This window comes from Sciurus carolinensis, chromosome 6 (assembly GCF_902686445.1).
Source record: "Sciurus carolinensis chromosome 6, mSciCar1.2, whole genome shotgun sequence".
NCBI classification, from domain to species: Eukaryota; Metazoa; Chordata; class Mammalia; order Rodentia; family Sciuridae; genus Sciurus; species Sciurus carolinensis.
The window spans coordinates 59,588,839-59,605,154 of NC_062218.1; the positions used below are offsets into that span (position 1 = coordinate 59,588,839).

At 34.3% G+C, this 16,316-nt stretch overlaps 2 protein-coding genes across 2 annotated transcripts in view; one reads left to right on the top strand and one right to left on the bottom strand.

Annotated features, from left to right (window-relative positions):
* The window catches only part of Fam169a (family with sequence similarity 169 member A), a 71,545-nt gene extending 66,508 nt beyond the window's left edge, over positions 1-5,037 (top strand). Inside the window, 1 exon segment of the mRNA XM_047555152.1 lies at positions 286-5,037. Within this exon segment, the coding sequence (XP_047411108.1) occupies positions 286-834 (549 nt within the window). The 3' untranslated portion in view covers positions 835-5,037.
* On the bottom strand, positions 4,254-12,152 carry Nsa2 (NSA2 ribosome biogenesis factor). The gene is made up of 6 exons (XM_047555153.1): positions 11,997-12,152; positions 10,015-10,202; positions 9,771-9,921; positions 8,297-8,476; positions 5,998-6,190; positions 4,254-5,247 (listed from the first exon to the last, which is right to left on the bottom strand). Exons 1-6 carry the CDS (start codon positions 11,997-11,999, stop codon positions 5,180-5,182), a joined length of 783 nt encoding a protein of 260 aa, XP_047411109.1. The 5' UTR covers positions 12,000-12,152; the 3' UTR covers positions 4,254-5,179.
* Between the last annotated feature and the right edge of the window lie 4,164 nt (positions 12,153-16,316).

Here is a 16,316-nt window from a genome sequence, read left to right on the forward strand (position 1 = left end):
AAATCTTAGAGGTGATTCATAGTTTTGAAGAATCTTAATATAAAATTTAAAATGTCCTAAGTACTTTCTGAGGTAAAATAATTACTTTTATTAGATCTAGTAGTGTATTAAGATTACTATGAAATAATTTTTGAATAAATTGGTTTGTATTCGGAATATGCACACATAATTAACAAAAAATATATACTGAATTCTTTAAGTTGTAGTTCATTACACATTAATGCGAGAATAATTCGTTCTAGAATTATATTGAAAAAGATTATATTGACCAATTTTTGTTTTCAGCCCCCACATATAACTGATACAGAAATGTTGATAGACCAAGGCCCATCTGATGACAAAGGGCACACTGAAGAGAAACTGTCTCCAGTTTCAAGAAAGAAAGCACATTTTGGGAGTTCAGACAAAGTCGACAGTATCTCAAATGAAGACCGATCTGACAGTGGTTTTCCAAACTCGGTGATAGCTGAATTTTCTGAAGAACCGGTGTCTGATAATTTATCACCTAACACAACTTCCTCACTTGAGGACCAGGGTGAGGAGGGGGTGCCTGAGCCCCAGGAAACATCTACTGCTCTTTCTCAGAGTTCTTTGATAGAGGTTGAACTTGAAGATGTGCCATTTTCACAGAATGCAGGACAGAAGAATCAGTCAGAGGAGCAGTCTGAAGCATCTTCTGAGCAACTGGATCAATTTACACAATCAACAGAAAAAGCTGTGGATAGCAGCTCAGAGGAGATAGAAGTGGAAGTGCCTGTAGTAGACAGGCGGAATTTAAGAAGAAAGGCCAAAGGGCATAAAGGACCTGCTAAGAAGAAAGCCAAGCTGACCTGAATGAAGAAGAAATGCGTATAAATCCTCTTTGTAACATAATTGTTTTTAAAACATAGTGATTAATAAACGGCATGGGGCACAGGACAAAAGTTTCCAAAATTTCAATTTGAACTGGAATTTATGATGCAGTTTTTCTCTCCCTTTAGGACCTACGGTTTACCATTCTTTTTAATTTTTCAGACTATTTTGTGTAAATAGAATTTTTTATTTTTATTAACCATGTTTCAATTTTGGGAAACCAGATCATATTATATTTTTCTTTAACAGGTGGGATACTTGACCATTAATATTTCAAAAAAATACAAATTAAAAAAGTGAAAGTAGTAGGCTTTCCATTACTTGTAAGGATCACAGAAATCTTTTATACTAAGGGTTTTAATAGTAAAACCTGGTGAAGGTTCTAGAAGTTTTATCTTAGATATCAAGACTAATCTCCATTTTTTAAAATGTTGGCATGCCTAAACAAAAATGTTAGTAAATTAGAGTAAGTAAAACCTCAAGTAAATTGCAGCACAAAAATAGAAACTTAATTTCACAGGCTTAGCAAGATAATTTGGTTTTGCCCTTTTAATCTTAGTTGGGATGCAGTTTCTTCCTTTGACTTCAAAGAAAGGTACATACAAAATCTACTTTTGACTAGTCTGATAGTAACAGAACTGCTAGGAATTAAACTACCATGTGGGGAAATTATTTAAAATTCCATTTGAAGTAGTTGTAATTTTTGTAGTTGATTACAAGCTTGAGTATACTTACTTTCATCTTTAATCAGGAAAACATCTCAACTAATGGAATTGAGGGATAGAGTTTAATTTGGATTATCTAGTCTTGATCACAGATAAATTAAACACAGAAACTATACTTTTGTTTCTTCCCAGTTAATGTCTACATTTCAGAAGTGTGATTCTTTCCTAAACCTTGTCCTTAATTCGGTAGCCCTTTTTTCCTATCAGCTTTCATCTGGCCCTCTCTCACGGAGTGATTCTTCAATCAAAAGATCTGCCTGCCTATCAGTTTTTGCCCTTGGTATCCATTTTTGTGTAGATTGGAACTGTGCCCATAATCTCAGGCCTAGATGGCAGGAGAAAAGCTGCCATGGGAGCTGTAGGTACAAGAGCTTAAATCAAATGGAAGGGTTCGGTCATCCCTTTGGTCTTGCTCACTCTAGATTTGTTCTGAGTACTGGTTGTAAGCTAGCCTCTATATGTACTTTGTGGTGCCATAGCAAAATCATTTATTTGGAAGGAAAAAATTCCTAAAATCTTAGTTTTCATAGGGCAATTTGTTTTATCCAAAGAGAATCTCAAAACAGATCCTACTCTTTGAAAGTATTACATGTACTTGAATTTACACTTAATGTTGAGAATGTTTTGAGACTATTTTGATTTGTTCTTGAAACAGCTTGTTCTTGATCCCTGTGTGAAACATGTTATGACTTTCTGTCATTATTTGAGGTGCTATGGATTTATGTTGAAAGTTTATTCAGTCTTCAGTCAGTTGGTCTGATGATGTCATTAAATTTTATTTTTGGGATATATTTTAGAAAGATCCGATTAGTTAAAATATTAGGCAGGCAAAATAGTAAGCCCTTTCTGTTCACATAAGATCTTGAACACGCACATTCTCCATTTCCTTTAATTATTGGTCAGAGGATGTTAGATGATTTCATTCTAAGTGTAAATGAAAGTACTTTGGTAATTTGTTTTCTCAACAAATGATAATTAAGTGAACAAATAAGTGTGACTAATGCTAGTGAACCCATGAAATGTTCATGCTATTTTATAGTTCAAGAAACTTGTTAATATCACAACTAGGGAAGTAACTTAGATCCTGTTAAGATTCAGAAAATTCATGTTTCCACCTTTCATTTCTTAAATTAGATTTAAACTTTTAGATATTTTACTCATTTACTAATTTTTTTGCTCTTGTTCTCCTTACTCTTTTTAAACAGGTATAGTTTTTAAAAGAAGATTGCACTCACAGCTCTTGGTGTGTGAAGTGTCTTGAGGTTACAAAAGTTATTCATGTATGATCACTGGGAACTAACAATGTAAACTTATATTTGTTAAATGTGTTTGGTTAAAACAGTAAAGGGATTTTAAACAATTTAGAAACTTTCTTTGGCACACAAGAAAATTTGTCATTACTATTTATGATAGTTAGAAAATGTTATTTTGGGGTTTATAGATCATAGAGCAAAAAGTTAGATCACATGGAAAAACCTAACTTTCATGTTTAGTACTTTATGTTGAGTATATGAAATTTATAACAAAATTTATTCTGAATAGGGAATCTAAATAAACTTAAATCAGACACTTGTAGTTTTTGAAACACATTAGAGAAACTTTCAGAATTACAGTGGACTGTGATTTCAACCAGCTAGCCTAGTTGTTGAGTGTTCAGTCACATTCTACATAGTCCTTTGTGAACTATTTTCTGTTTAGATGTTGTCTGCTGAGAAGGGAATTGACTTTGTGTATATACGTATATATTTCCTTGTGTAATATAAAGCAGATGGTTATTAGCAGAATTTTAGTTCTACTTTCAAGTTTAAATTATTCAATTGCTAGACCTCACAGAAATTAGTATATTTAAAAATTAACAGAGCTTCTCTACAACTTTTAAAAGTGAGAGGTTCTATTATGATTTTTTATAAAATCAAACAGCATGACTTACAATGTCAATCTTCTACTTAAAATGTGTCTACATTCATGGTGTTTCCATACAGTGCAGAGGTGGTAAAGACATCTAGTCATTAATGGTTTACTTTTAGAGATTACTGTAACACTATTTAAAATGGTATTAGTGACTTTATAAAAGTAACTTGAAGGTTTATGATTGCATCAAATTGAGCCTTTACTTAATATCTAAATATCTGCTCTTATGTTCCACTTTATCCTATGGGATTATCTTCTAAGGTTTGGTCACACCAGCAAACTGCAACAGATTTTAATGTAAATAAGGAATTTATACTAACATTACTCATCTGTGTAACAATATTTTAGAAACAGATTTCTGCCTTGTACGTCCACTAGTAGCAATATGATGTTTCAGGTGTGATCTAGTCTTTTATGGTGATTTATTACAAATGTTATGCTTGTTTTCATACTCATTATCAAACCTCCTTTTTACAAGATAATTTGCTTCTTTTAATTTTGGGTCTAAAAATTAAGCAAACGTCATTTCTGTATTATCTAGTGATTACCTGAAGTCAGTTCTTTCACCTTCTAGAACTTGAGTAATTCACACATTACCCATTTTTGTTAGTGGCAAGATCATTTGTTAAAATCTTAAGGTTCAGTTTCTGTCAAAGATTCCATTGTACTGGATCATCATTTCCTTTTTCTGTATATTCTAGAACTTCAGTTGTTTATAGAACTTAGGAAAAATGTCACATTATTCAGAGTAGTAAGTCTTACAGAATACTTGTTTGTTTTCTTGGTTTTTTTTTTTTTTTTTTTTTTTTTAGTTTGAAAGTAGTTATTAAATATATATTTTGTGATTGTTTTCTGGTTGGTTTTGAAATTCTTTTACTTTCTCTCCACTTTCATTCATGAAGATATGTTTAGATAATTAATTTGTTTAGATATTCAATTATTTTGTTAAAGAAATAATCATATTGTACTTTGCAGACTTAAAAAAAAATAAACAATTTAAAATGATGTGGTGATTAATGTACACAGACACCCTAAAGCTTAAAATCATGTAATCCAGATCACAGAACTGCTTTGACCAAGTTTATAACCTTAAAACATGACCTTTTAATTTTTATTAACCAATAATTAACCAACTGCAAATAATTTTCTCTTCAGGGCATCAATGAAAACTAAGCTGGAATTATACAAAACTTTTAGTATCATTCTGAAAGCATAATTATACTACTCTATATTTAGAATATAGCGAATGCTAAAAAAAAATTTAATTTATTTATTGAACAAGGATTGGTTACAGATGAAAAGATGTATCTAAGAGTTCTGAACTTTTTCTACATTGTATAGCCTGCTTTCTCTTACATATTTTTTTCAGCTATACTGGTGGTTTTTCCAAAAACAACAGATCTGCATTGCCGAGTATACACTCTTTAATGCAGATACTTATATTTATAGGTTTACTTTTTCAATTGTTCAATCTTAAAAACATGTAAGCCCTTAACATAAACCCCCTAATAAAGAACAATCTGCCAAACTTGGTCATTTTAATGTTTTTCTTTTTTCAAACAGTTTAATAAATAGTTCTCTTAATAACTACAGATATTTAAGGCTGTTTGGTAGTACTCAGAAATATCACAGTAATGGTGGTTTTCCTGATTGATTTGTAGTCTTTAATTATAAAAAATGTAAAACAGATGTCAAACCAGTAAGACTGCATTTATGCATCCATCATTTTCAGGATTGTTGGTAACCTGCGCATATTTCCCTGAAGGGGGGAAAGAAAATGAGAAATGTTAGTTAATAAAAATTAAATTTAATTTCACTTTGTGATGCTGGGGATCAAACCCAGGGCCTTGTATATGCTGGGCAAGTGCTCTATCACTGAATTACATTCCAGCCCCCAAATTAAAAGAATATAATATTTACTGTTAAAACTACTCTTAATTATAATTCTAAAATATTTCTAATTATCATTTATTAAGTAAGAAATGAATGAGTGAATGAGATTTTACAAATTTAAGTCATTCAAGACCAAGTTGTGTTCTGAATACAATTTTTATGTAATTTTTTTACAAATGGTATTCAGCTGTAGTCTATTAGTGCATTGTATTAACAAGCCTCTACTTTTCTATACTGACTTACTAAAAAATGCATCAGGTTGAGATCAGCTGCCAACATGAATTATGAACCAATAACGAGTTTCAGATACCAAAGTTTAGAGGTAATTTAAGCACCTCTAATAAAGCCAAGCAAATGAAGAAAAAAAAGAATTTAAAATTGCTGCATGACAAATTACCCCTTATGTAAATAAAACCAGTAAGCTCAATTTAAAAAAGAATTCATTGTAACTTTTTTACAAGTATCATTCTTAAAGATTAACATTTGATTTACATCAAGTTTTGGTGCACTTAATCTCTTCATTAAAAATGTTTGTTGTGTATTTTCTATCAACTTGAAACATATTTCTCTTAGGGCTGTGGAATAGCAGTAGTTCCATATTCAAAAATTGACTTACCCCAAATAACTTTGCCTCCTTGTGTTACAAGGCCCAATTCGCTCACATTCACCTCAATGACTGTACCTTTGGTAATAACACCCAAAGTTGTATATAGTGGAGATGAGGGATTCTTTTTCACACCAAGTATTGGTAGGCAAAAGGTGGCTTTAAGTTCAGGATGTGTTACATGGGCCTTCTTGAAACGTAAGCCCTAGGAAGCAACATAAGGTATGAATCCAAAATGTTAATAATGAGTAGTACCTCCAAATAAAATGCTATTATTTCTAGTGACTAAAAAACTGACGGGATAAATGTGAAGGAAAATCCCACATATATAATGCTGAAGTTTTTACCATGTGTTATGGTTTGGATGTGAAGTGTCCCCCAAAAGCTCACGTGTGAGACAGTGCAAGAAAGTTTGGAAGAGAAATGATTGGGTTGTGAGAGTCTCAATCAGTGAGTTAATCCTCTCAGGGATTAACTGAGTGGTAAATGTAGTGGTACAGTGTGGCTGGAGGAGGTGGGAATTAGCATAGCTTTGGGTTATATATTTGTGTCAGGCTTGTGGAGTCTCTCTCTGCTTTCTGATCATCATGTGAGTGCTTCCCTCTACCACACTCTTCTGCCACGATGTTCAGCCTTGCCTTGAGCCCTGAGGAATGGAGCCTGCTGTCTGTGGATTAAGAGTCCTAAAACCGTGAGTCACCAAATGAACTTTTCCTCCCCTATAGTTGTTCTGGTTGGGTCCTTTAGTCATAGCAGCGAAAAAGCTGTCTAAAACACCATGTAACAGTTACCTAGAAAAAGATTCCTATTTTTACTTTGTCTAGTCATTTGCACTTATTGAAGACTTGGTACATGGCAAGCACAATGCTAAAGCTCATAATACATGATAACCTTATCACATGCCCACTCTTCCTTTCTGTTAAATGATGAAACAAGGGTTGGCAGGCTTAATGATTTATTTCCTGATAAAATGTTGGGGGGAGTCGGTAAATGGAATCGAATATAAAATATCCCAATTCCAAGTCTCTATATACTTTAGGTACCATCCATGATGCAAAAAGGGGTGGACTGTCAGCTTTCTTCAATGATAACAGTCTTTGTTACAGAGACCAGTTATGGAACCACCTAGTCAGAATCTAGATAGGATCTTTTGGGGTACAGTACTTCTAAATGTCACACACTTTGTAGTCTTTATTTTTACCTGTATGGTGGGAGGGGATGGCACTAAATCAGGTTCTTAGTAATGATTTCTTCAAAAGTGCTAATAAGAAAAGCCTGACTGGTAAGTGTCTCCCTGTTGAACTGATGTTACCAAAACATTCAGAAAATTTTAAATATGAAATCAAAACAAGGGGAGTTCGTGATATAATCCAAAAGTAGATGAATATTTTCCGTAAAGGACCAGACAGTAAACATTTTAGGCTTTACAGGTCATATGGTCTCTTGCAACTATTGAACTCTTGGGGGTAGCGTGGGTATGCAATATATAAAGGAACAGGTAGGTGCGACTGTGTTCCACTAAGACTTAGTTTGCAAAAAAAAAAAAAAACCTGCCAGCATTTTAAGTCATTAAAAAATTACCCTGAGCACTAGGATTAATACTAGCTTTCTGATTCTTTGTTTTTAAAAGCAGGCTGCTATCCAGTAGTTTAATTTAGCCTCTTTGAAGGGATTTTACAAAAATATATTCAATTATATTTTTCCTGAAGCAGAGGTGGGCAGATGGTGATTAACATCACTGACATCAATAATAAAGCTACTTTTATTTTTTTTTATATATATATATATTTTTTTTTTTGATCATGCTAGCAAGTGCTCTACACTGAGCCTTACCCCTAGCCCTCTTATCTTTTTCTAATGATTATGTATTGAATGCTTTCAAAAGCATTAATATATATTCCCTTATTAAATCAGAAGTGACTCTTAAAACCATCCTACTCAAAATTTCTAACTGGTCTTAAATATATGTTTGAGGCCAAGCGGCGTTAGACACTGTAATCACTTGATGAGTAGAATGTGACTGTGTGGATAAAGAAGGTTCTAATACTTCATGTTTCAAGGAATTCAATGATAAAGATGTTTATTATGAAAATTCTTTGTCATTTCATATCTCTTATGAAGCTAAAGACGAGATTCTTGATTATAGTGGAAAAAGTGCCAAGTAATTATTCTCAAAGTAACAAAACCAGAATAAAAACATCTTTTAACCTGTCTTTATACCAATTTTAGGAATTTCAGAAAATTGTAATATACTTTATCCAGTTTAACAAGAACTAATATTTAGGTTACCACACCCTTGCAAAGGACTTACCATTGGCCTAATGAATCTTTCATATTTAGGTGGTTTTCTTGTAAAGCCATCTCCAACAAAGCAGACTTTAGTAACCATCCTCTTCCAGGCCTTCTTTTTTCTCTTCCCTGTTCGAATCACTTTTAATACTTCTGTTTCTCCCTGGGCACGAACCTTGGGAAGGGGGACTTCCCATTTTCCCTAACAATACACCATAGTTAAAATTTGTAAGTAAAAGACAATGAGAATAACTTAAATATGTTTTTAGTTGTTCACAGCTGTAGATTCACTTTATCCCTTCACCATTCAGTTTGTTCAGTTGTTTTGTAAAAGTCCATGTTGTCTCTTCACAAGCCACAATTAGGCGATACTAGTTAAGTTTATATTTGTAGGCTCGTTAAATAAATGGTTTGCTTAAGCTCTGTTATGGCTGAAAAACACCACCTTCAGTAAAGTAGTAACTTCTGTAAGGAGTGTATGTCTTACTACTAGTTAATAATATAAAATTGGAAGATTGTTTCCACTTAATGTGTCTTTGCATTTCTCTGCAAATGGGTTTTTAGATTGTACAATACTAGTGAGATAAAAGTTCTTCACCAGGTGTTTATCTCCTTAGAATACAAATTTATGTGATGTACATACATACATATACATAAACATGTATACACACTACATATGTGTATATATTATATAACACTATAAAATATATCACACACACACCAGCAGTATAAGGCAGTATAAAGAATTGTGGACGTATTTCTGAGGCATGGATAGGTTCTAGGAGCAGCTCTAATCATCTTACAATTAGGTGACCACAAAGAATGACTTATCATCCTTTGGAATCCAGTTTCTTTATCTATAAAATGAAAGGGTTTAAATAGATAACCACTAAAGTTTCTTTCACTGTTAAAGTTATGCCAGTCTATAGTTTGGATATTTATAAATCCAAAAAATAAAAAATAAGGCAGTAAGATTTTAAAAATCGTCCAGTACAGATACTGCATATTCTTGGGTTTCTGTCAACATGTTTCACATTTAAAAATATCTATGCCCCTTTTTGCAGAATTTTATGTTTTGATGGCAAAAGCAATCTAGAGGTACTTAAAAAAACTGCTTAATTTTTATTGAAGTCAAATTATTTAGAGAGTCTCTAACTTTTCCATTTGAACTAGTTTGGCATTGCAGAGCAATAAAACAAAAAGTAGTTTTGTTTTTCTCCACAACAGCATAGCATTAGGAGCTTTCAAGCACAGGAAGTCATTAAATATTGAATTTTAGATTCCCTGGTTATTCACTTTTTGTTCTTAATTTTTTAACATGAAAGATATGTGACATTCTAATACATTTTTAAAAACCTAATATCTAAAACCTGGTGATAAAGCCAATTTTTAAATATAAAATCAAGTTTACAAAATTTTCAGACTTTAAATAACTAAGAGCTTCAAATTTAATTCTGAACAAAAAAGAAATAAAGACTTCAATTTTTCTTGCTTACCGCCTTCTCTTTTCGTTTTTGTTTAATCATGTTGGAAAGTACTTTTGCCCGAGTCTGTCCTTCTCTGTCTAGAAGATAGGCAGGAACTGCTCCCTGTGGAGTCTTTTCATCGTTCTTTTGTTTGGTGTTTCTCTTTTCATGCATCTTGATACTATCAAGAAGGAAACATATTCAAGATTATCTGTTTAATAACTATTACCCAAAGGATATTAACTTGTTATGAGCAATAAATGGGTTCACTTACGTCTTTTTCATTTGAATTTTCTCGGCATGGCGCTGTTTATGGTAGAGCTTAGCTTTCAGGCCAATCAGTTTTTTTGCCTTCTTTGAACGTTCATGAGCCTCTCGACTCTCCTTTTTTCTCTTTTTCTCATGGTAATCCAAACGATATCCATAGCGTTTACGGTGTAATTCAATATATTCATTTTGTGGCTGTAAGTATGCAAGAAAAGTTCAATTTTTTTTTTTGGTATCAGGGATTGAAGTCAGGCACTTAACCACTGAGCCACATCCCCAGTCCTATTTTGTATTCTATGTTTAGTCAGAGTCTCACTGAGTTGCTTAGAGCCTCACATTTGCTGAGACTGGCTTTGAACTCTCGATCCTCCTGCCTCAGCCTCCTGAGCCCCTGGGATTACAGGTGTGTGCCACCTCCCCCAGCAAAAGTTAGTTTTTTAAAGTGATGACAAGATTACTCCATAATTGTTTTACACAGCACATAAAGTATACATGACTCCATACCATCCAAATTTCTTGTTTAAACAACTCTGGCATTATTAAGTCTATCCACATGATGTAAGTTAATTAGTGATCTTAGATGATATGAAGTAGAATTTACATCTGTAAAAATCTCAGTGACAATTACTGTTCACTGAAGGGAATTATCCAAAATCCACTGGTCCACTAAAAGGATGAGCTGACTACAGCATTTTTCATTGGTTTTTCTCTGACATACATAATCTGAGAATCCAATAACATTATCACTATTTTGTACTTTTTATTTTAAAAAGTCATTAAAGTATAATTTACACTCCATAAGCATGCCCTTTTTAGGTGTAGGTGTATAATTCAAGGTTTGGACCACCTATACAGTTCTGTAATCACTATAATCAAGATAAAGAAACTTTCACCACCCCAAAAAGCTCCCTTTGAATTACTTTGAAATTGATTCCATTTCCTAACCCCCAAACTGATATTTATTTCTACAGTTTTGCCTTTCCCAGAACAGAATGTGATGGATACACTGGTACTTTATACATATACATAAAGGAGAAATTCCTTCATCTGGCCTCTTTCAATCAGAATAAAGCTTTTAGGATTCATTTACCTTGTTTCAGTTCTTCAAACCCTTTTATTGCTAAATAGTATTCCACTGTACGGATATAACACCATTTGTTTATTCAGTGACCAGACGGTAGATGTTTGAATTGTTCAGTTTTTGATAATCAGGAATAAAGTTTCAATAAACAGTTATACACAGGCAGATCTTTGTGTAGACATCTGTTTACTCATACTGTTTTCCAGAATGGCTGTATTATTTTGATTTCGGCAGTAATATATGGGCTCTATTTTGCATTTTAAACAGCAGTTTTAAACTCGTAGCCAGCGTCTATCTGGATTTTAAGACTGAAAAATAGTGATGTAAAGCCATTCCAGCTCAGAAAACAAATCTACGTTAACAAAGTATTGTCTGTTTTCAACTGCTGTCACATAAACTTTCCACTAACCACAAGAGAGGTGTGAAGAATTTCATTTTGTACAGAAACAGATGTAGTAGAAAGAGAAATGATCTGGCAGTCAGATCTAGGCCATTAAACCCAGTTCCGTAGTTCTTTCACCATCCAGCCTTTCACAAGGACCCAGCGGCTTCCTCAGCAGTAAAATGAGATGGCGCGATTCATACCTACTGTATAGAGTTTTATCACAAGGCTTTCAACCATATTACCACCGGGCTCCGGCACTGGAGACCACACGTGTCTAAATCAGGAATCTAACAGAATGAAATCTACTTCCCTCCAAGACTCGTATTCTGGATAATACCTCACTCTCTTTCTCAAAGGTAAAGTTTCTTTTCCCCAGAGCTCATTCTACGGAGTCTACCCTTCCTCCCTTAAGTAGCATCACATTTCTGCCTGCCACTTCTTCCTCCCCACCCCATAACCCGTGGGTTCCGAGGCTCCATTAACTCATACTCTATGTTGCGAGCGCCGGAGGCAACGTCTTTACCATGGTGACAGCCGCAGATCTGCGGGGTGCAGCCTCCTGGGTGAGTAGAAGCTCTTAATTTTCGGGTACCAAAGACCCACAGGCCGACACCGCGCAACGCGGAACAGGAAAGAGCTACCCTTCAAAAATACCGAGTGAAGAGCACGCGCGACGCATCCGTTCCGAGCCTCTTTTCTCCGCCTTAAACTGGAAGGGCGGAAGTTACTGGCGGGCGCTATTTGGTTGGTGCACTACCGGATGTGCCGACGTGAAGTTGCAGGAGTAGGCTGAGGATTTGGGACTAGAGTTCTTTCAATTGGGTCGCGGAGATGGTTAAAACGTGAGGCCATTGCAGACTTCGGAGTAGTCGGTGTCTCTTGCTCCTTACAGCTCCTTTCAGAAAGCAGCTAGCTTCTGGTGCACGACTGAGTGCAAGGTGGGTACCGCGCCGAGAGACTCCGCATGCCTATGATCCTGCCCTGTGCTGGGCACTGCTGACCTTCCAGTCTACTTCTGACGAAGCTAGCCACAGAGGGGGTTGGCAGGGCTTCGTGACTCCCGCTCCTGGGTTTCAGCTCACTTATGGATGTTTTTTCATCTGCAGTGAGGATGACCGATGTTTCCAACTGTCATTGTAATGTGTCCACAATTAAGAATATAGAGGAATGAAAGTTTATTGTATTGGAGAGTAAAGCTACTGGAGTTTATCACCTGCCAGAAAAGAAAAAAGACTGTTGTTTTTCTGGAGTTTCAGAACTAATTCCAGAATTTTATAAGGCCTTTTGGTGTACTGGATGAAGTCCTGAGTGGACTTGCATTGCAGTGCCCTTTCAGTACCCCCAGGAAAATAATTCACAAGGTACCATTAGAACACTGTTTTACCTTTTATGCACAGAGGTCCTCTTAATTACCCGTAGTTTGGAACCTGATTCATTTATAGGAGCAAAAATAACTGTACCAAAAGAAAATATTCATGTCATTAAAACAGTGCTTTGGATTTGAGACTCCTTCTTCTAATGGAATCTTACTTTAAAACAGAACTCATACTAACTAGCATTTGTGTATTTTCACAAGAAGTAAATTATATAATCCCTCTGGTTGGAATACGCCCCCCCCCCCCCATTGCCTTCCTCACCTACTTGAGGTCTTTGCTTAAATATCATCATTTTAGTGAGAACTTTCTTGACCTTACAGTTGTGCCCCTGTTCCCTTATCCTGTGCCTAATTCCACTTGTCACCATAGGAAATGCTGTGTATTTTATTTATTCTCTTGTTTATGTGCATCCCTTGAGTAGAATATTGGCAGTATGAAGACACAGTTTATTGGCTTTCGTTCAGTGCTTTAACCCCAACACCTAGAAGGCAATGGTAGACACAGTTCTTATTGAATAAGAATTCTTATGCCAAATTCTGTGATGTGATATGGAAAGACTGAAATGCAGAGATTTTAAGTGATTTATCTAAGATTACAGAAGACTTGGGACTCCAGCAATATCTCTGACTCTAAACCTAGTTTCATCTTTTTTTTTTTTTTTAGAGACTTTTGAGGTGTAACATACATAAAAAAATGCATATACTGTAGATGTACATTTTAGTGGGTTTTTTAAATCTGAATGTATCAGTGTAATTGGCACCCATTTCAAGAAATGACTTTAACTTGTGTCCCAGAAGCCCACCTCTGCTTCTTTCCAGTCATTAGCACTCACAAGAGTAAACACTATCCTGACTTCTGACATAATGGATTAGTTTTATCTATTTATCCTTGGCATAATTGAAACCAGATGGGATAAGTTCTTTTGGGTTGTTTTCTTTTGCCTAACATTTGAGATTTATCCTTATTGTTTCCTGTTGTTATAGTTCTTTTAGATTATGGAAAATTTTAATTGGTTGGTGTAAGTTAATGTATGTTTTTCATTTGTAATTTACTAAACCATTAATTTCCTTTTTCCTTATGAATCAGGAAGATAAAGTAAGTGAAGTTTTAAAGGTTGAGCAATTAGCACTCCTTGATTTGTATAAAATAGGTAAGGCAGAGATATGGCTACGTTGTTTATCATTTATTCTTACTTTCATCCGTTATTATGGGATAAAAATGGGCCAAACAGATCAATGCCAGCAAAGGTTCTCTTAAAAAAGCATTTCCTGGGGCTGGAGTCGTAACTTGCTTAGGACGTGTGAGGCACTGGGTTTGATCCTCAGCACCACATAAAAATAAATAAATAAAAAAGGTATTGTGTCCACCTACAATTACAAAATTAAAAACAAGTATTTCCTGTATACATGAATTTCATCATTACTTTGTTAGATCTACCAAAAGCATATAGTAAGTACCCAGTCTTTGAATTTTGGTAGTCAGAAAGAAGCATAAAATGATAACTGATGTGTGGTCAGAAAAGATGAATATTTTAATAGCCTTTGCCAAAAATTGTGGATCATCTTAGATACTATTCTGGGCTTTGACAAATGATAGTTTCATAAAGATTAATTGCAATATGGAATCAAATTATATTAGTGAGGCTTTTGTGCTCTTTTTACATTAAAAGTCGGTTGTTTTAGAATGAATATTTTATTCAAGCATGATTTTGTAAATATCATGCATTGGTTGGAAAATATCCGTTGACTGAATTATGCAGATCTTCCAAATATTGACACATATCATTATATCATATCAAAAAAATCACATTTGTTTATATCACCACTGATTTCTTTTTTGGTAATGGGGATTGAACTCGGGCACTCAACCACTGAGCCACATCCCCAGCACTATTTTCTATTTTTAGAAACAGGATCTCACTAAGTTGCTCAGGGCCTTGCTCAAGACCCTCCTGCTCCAGCATCCCAAGCCACTGGGATTATAGGCATGTGTCACCGTTTCTTGCACCTCTGATTTCTTCATGAATGTCTTTTAAGTATCAGTAATCTGTCAATCCTATAGGTCAGATTCCAGTTTTCCAAGGTTTTTTTTTTTTTTTTTTTTTTTTTTTGCGGTACTGGGGATCGAACTCAGGGCAGCACTCTACCAGCTGAGCTACCTCCCCAGCCCTCCAAGGTTTTGATATCATTTGAAAACTTAAACTTGATCACTGGCAACAAACACTATCAATTGCTTTCTTTGGAGTGAATTATTATTATTTTTTTAAATGTCTTAACAAATTTATTATCTTATAGTTCGGTAGTTTAGAAATCTGACACAGATCTATTGGGCTAAAATCTTGATGTCAGTAGGAATGTGTTACGTTCTGAAGGCTCTAGGGAGAGAAACCTTTACCGTGCCATTCTAGGGTTTTAGGTCCTGCCCACATTCCTTGGCTCTTATCCCTCTTTCTACATTTTCTTTTCTTTTTTTTTTTTTAATTCATTTTTATTGTAAACAAATGGGAGGAGTGAATTATTAATATTAATTGGTTATTTAAAAGAAAAAGTCTGCAAATATCCAAATCTGATAACCTAGTTTGTCTGGTAGAGTTTCTTTTGATAAATGGTGTTAAATGAAAAAAAAATGGCAAATTCAGCTCTCAACATTAACATTTTTATGCATCCTATTTGATTTCACTATCAAAAGGTACCCTTAAATGTGTACTCAAGGGTTGAGATTTGATAAAATGTAAGAATTTTTACTGCCTCATCAAGTATATTCTTAATTAAAACTTTTTTTTTTTTAACAAAGCTGATTACTTTATGGTAAAGAATATGATGACTACTAGTATATTTTGCTGCTAATGCCTAGATGCATGCCAAGGTATCCCTGTTTTACCCTTTTCACAATCAGTGCAAATGTCAACACTGTGAAGAGAACAGACAATCTCTTAGCATTATAATGAAATAGTTTTCACTTTTGAATGGTCTTCCGACCTTAAGGGTTCTTAAATTGCAGTGATTTGTTTGTTTTTGTGATACTGGGGTTTAGACCCTGGGCCTCAAGCATGCTAGACAAGCACTCTACTACCACTAAATGTCAGTAGTGCCTCCTAGTCTGTGGCAATCAAAATAATTGCCAGGTTCTCCTGGGCAGGGTGGGTACAAAATCTTTTTATACTCAATTCTGCATATTTACATAAAAATGTATTTTGGTTGGTTTGGTGTTTTTGTAATTTCAATAAATGAATTTCAATAATATCTTCTTAAGTGTGCAAAATTTAAGTGTGCAAAAAATAGACATTTTTAAGCTTAGAATCTTATTTCTCATATTTAGTCGAATTTCATTTTGTGAATGATACATTGAGTTTTGGTACCTATAAATATGCCTACTTTCTAAAGTATACATGTTTTGCCCTAGGTAAGTCTTATATGTTTTACTGACTTGTAATACAGAAATTTAGTTTTATAATTTTATATATTTTT

What these genes read in the sequence shown, in the direction of transcription:
- Nsa2 (XM_047555153.1), bottom strand. An exon ending in AAAGATTCATTAGGCCAATG is followed by an intron (nt 6,191 to 8,296) that starts GTAAGTCCTTTG and finishes GTTGCTTCCTAG; the next exon opens with GGCTTACGTTTCAAGAAGGC. An exon ending in AGGAGGCAAAGTTATTTGGG is followed by an intron (nt 5,248 to 5,997) that starts GTAAGTCAATTT and finishes TCCCCCCTTCAG; the next exon opens with GGAAATATGCGCAGGTTACC.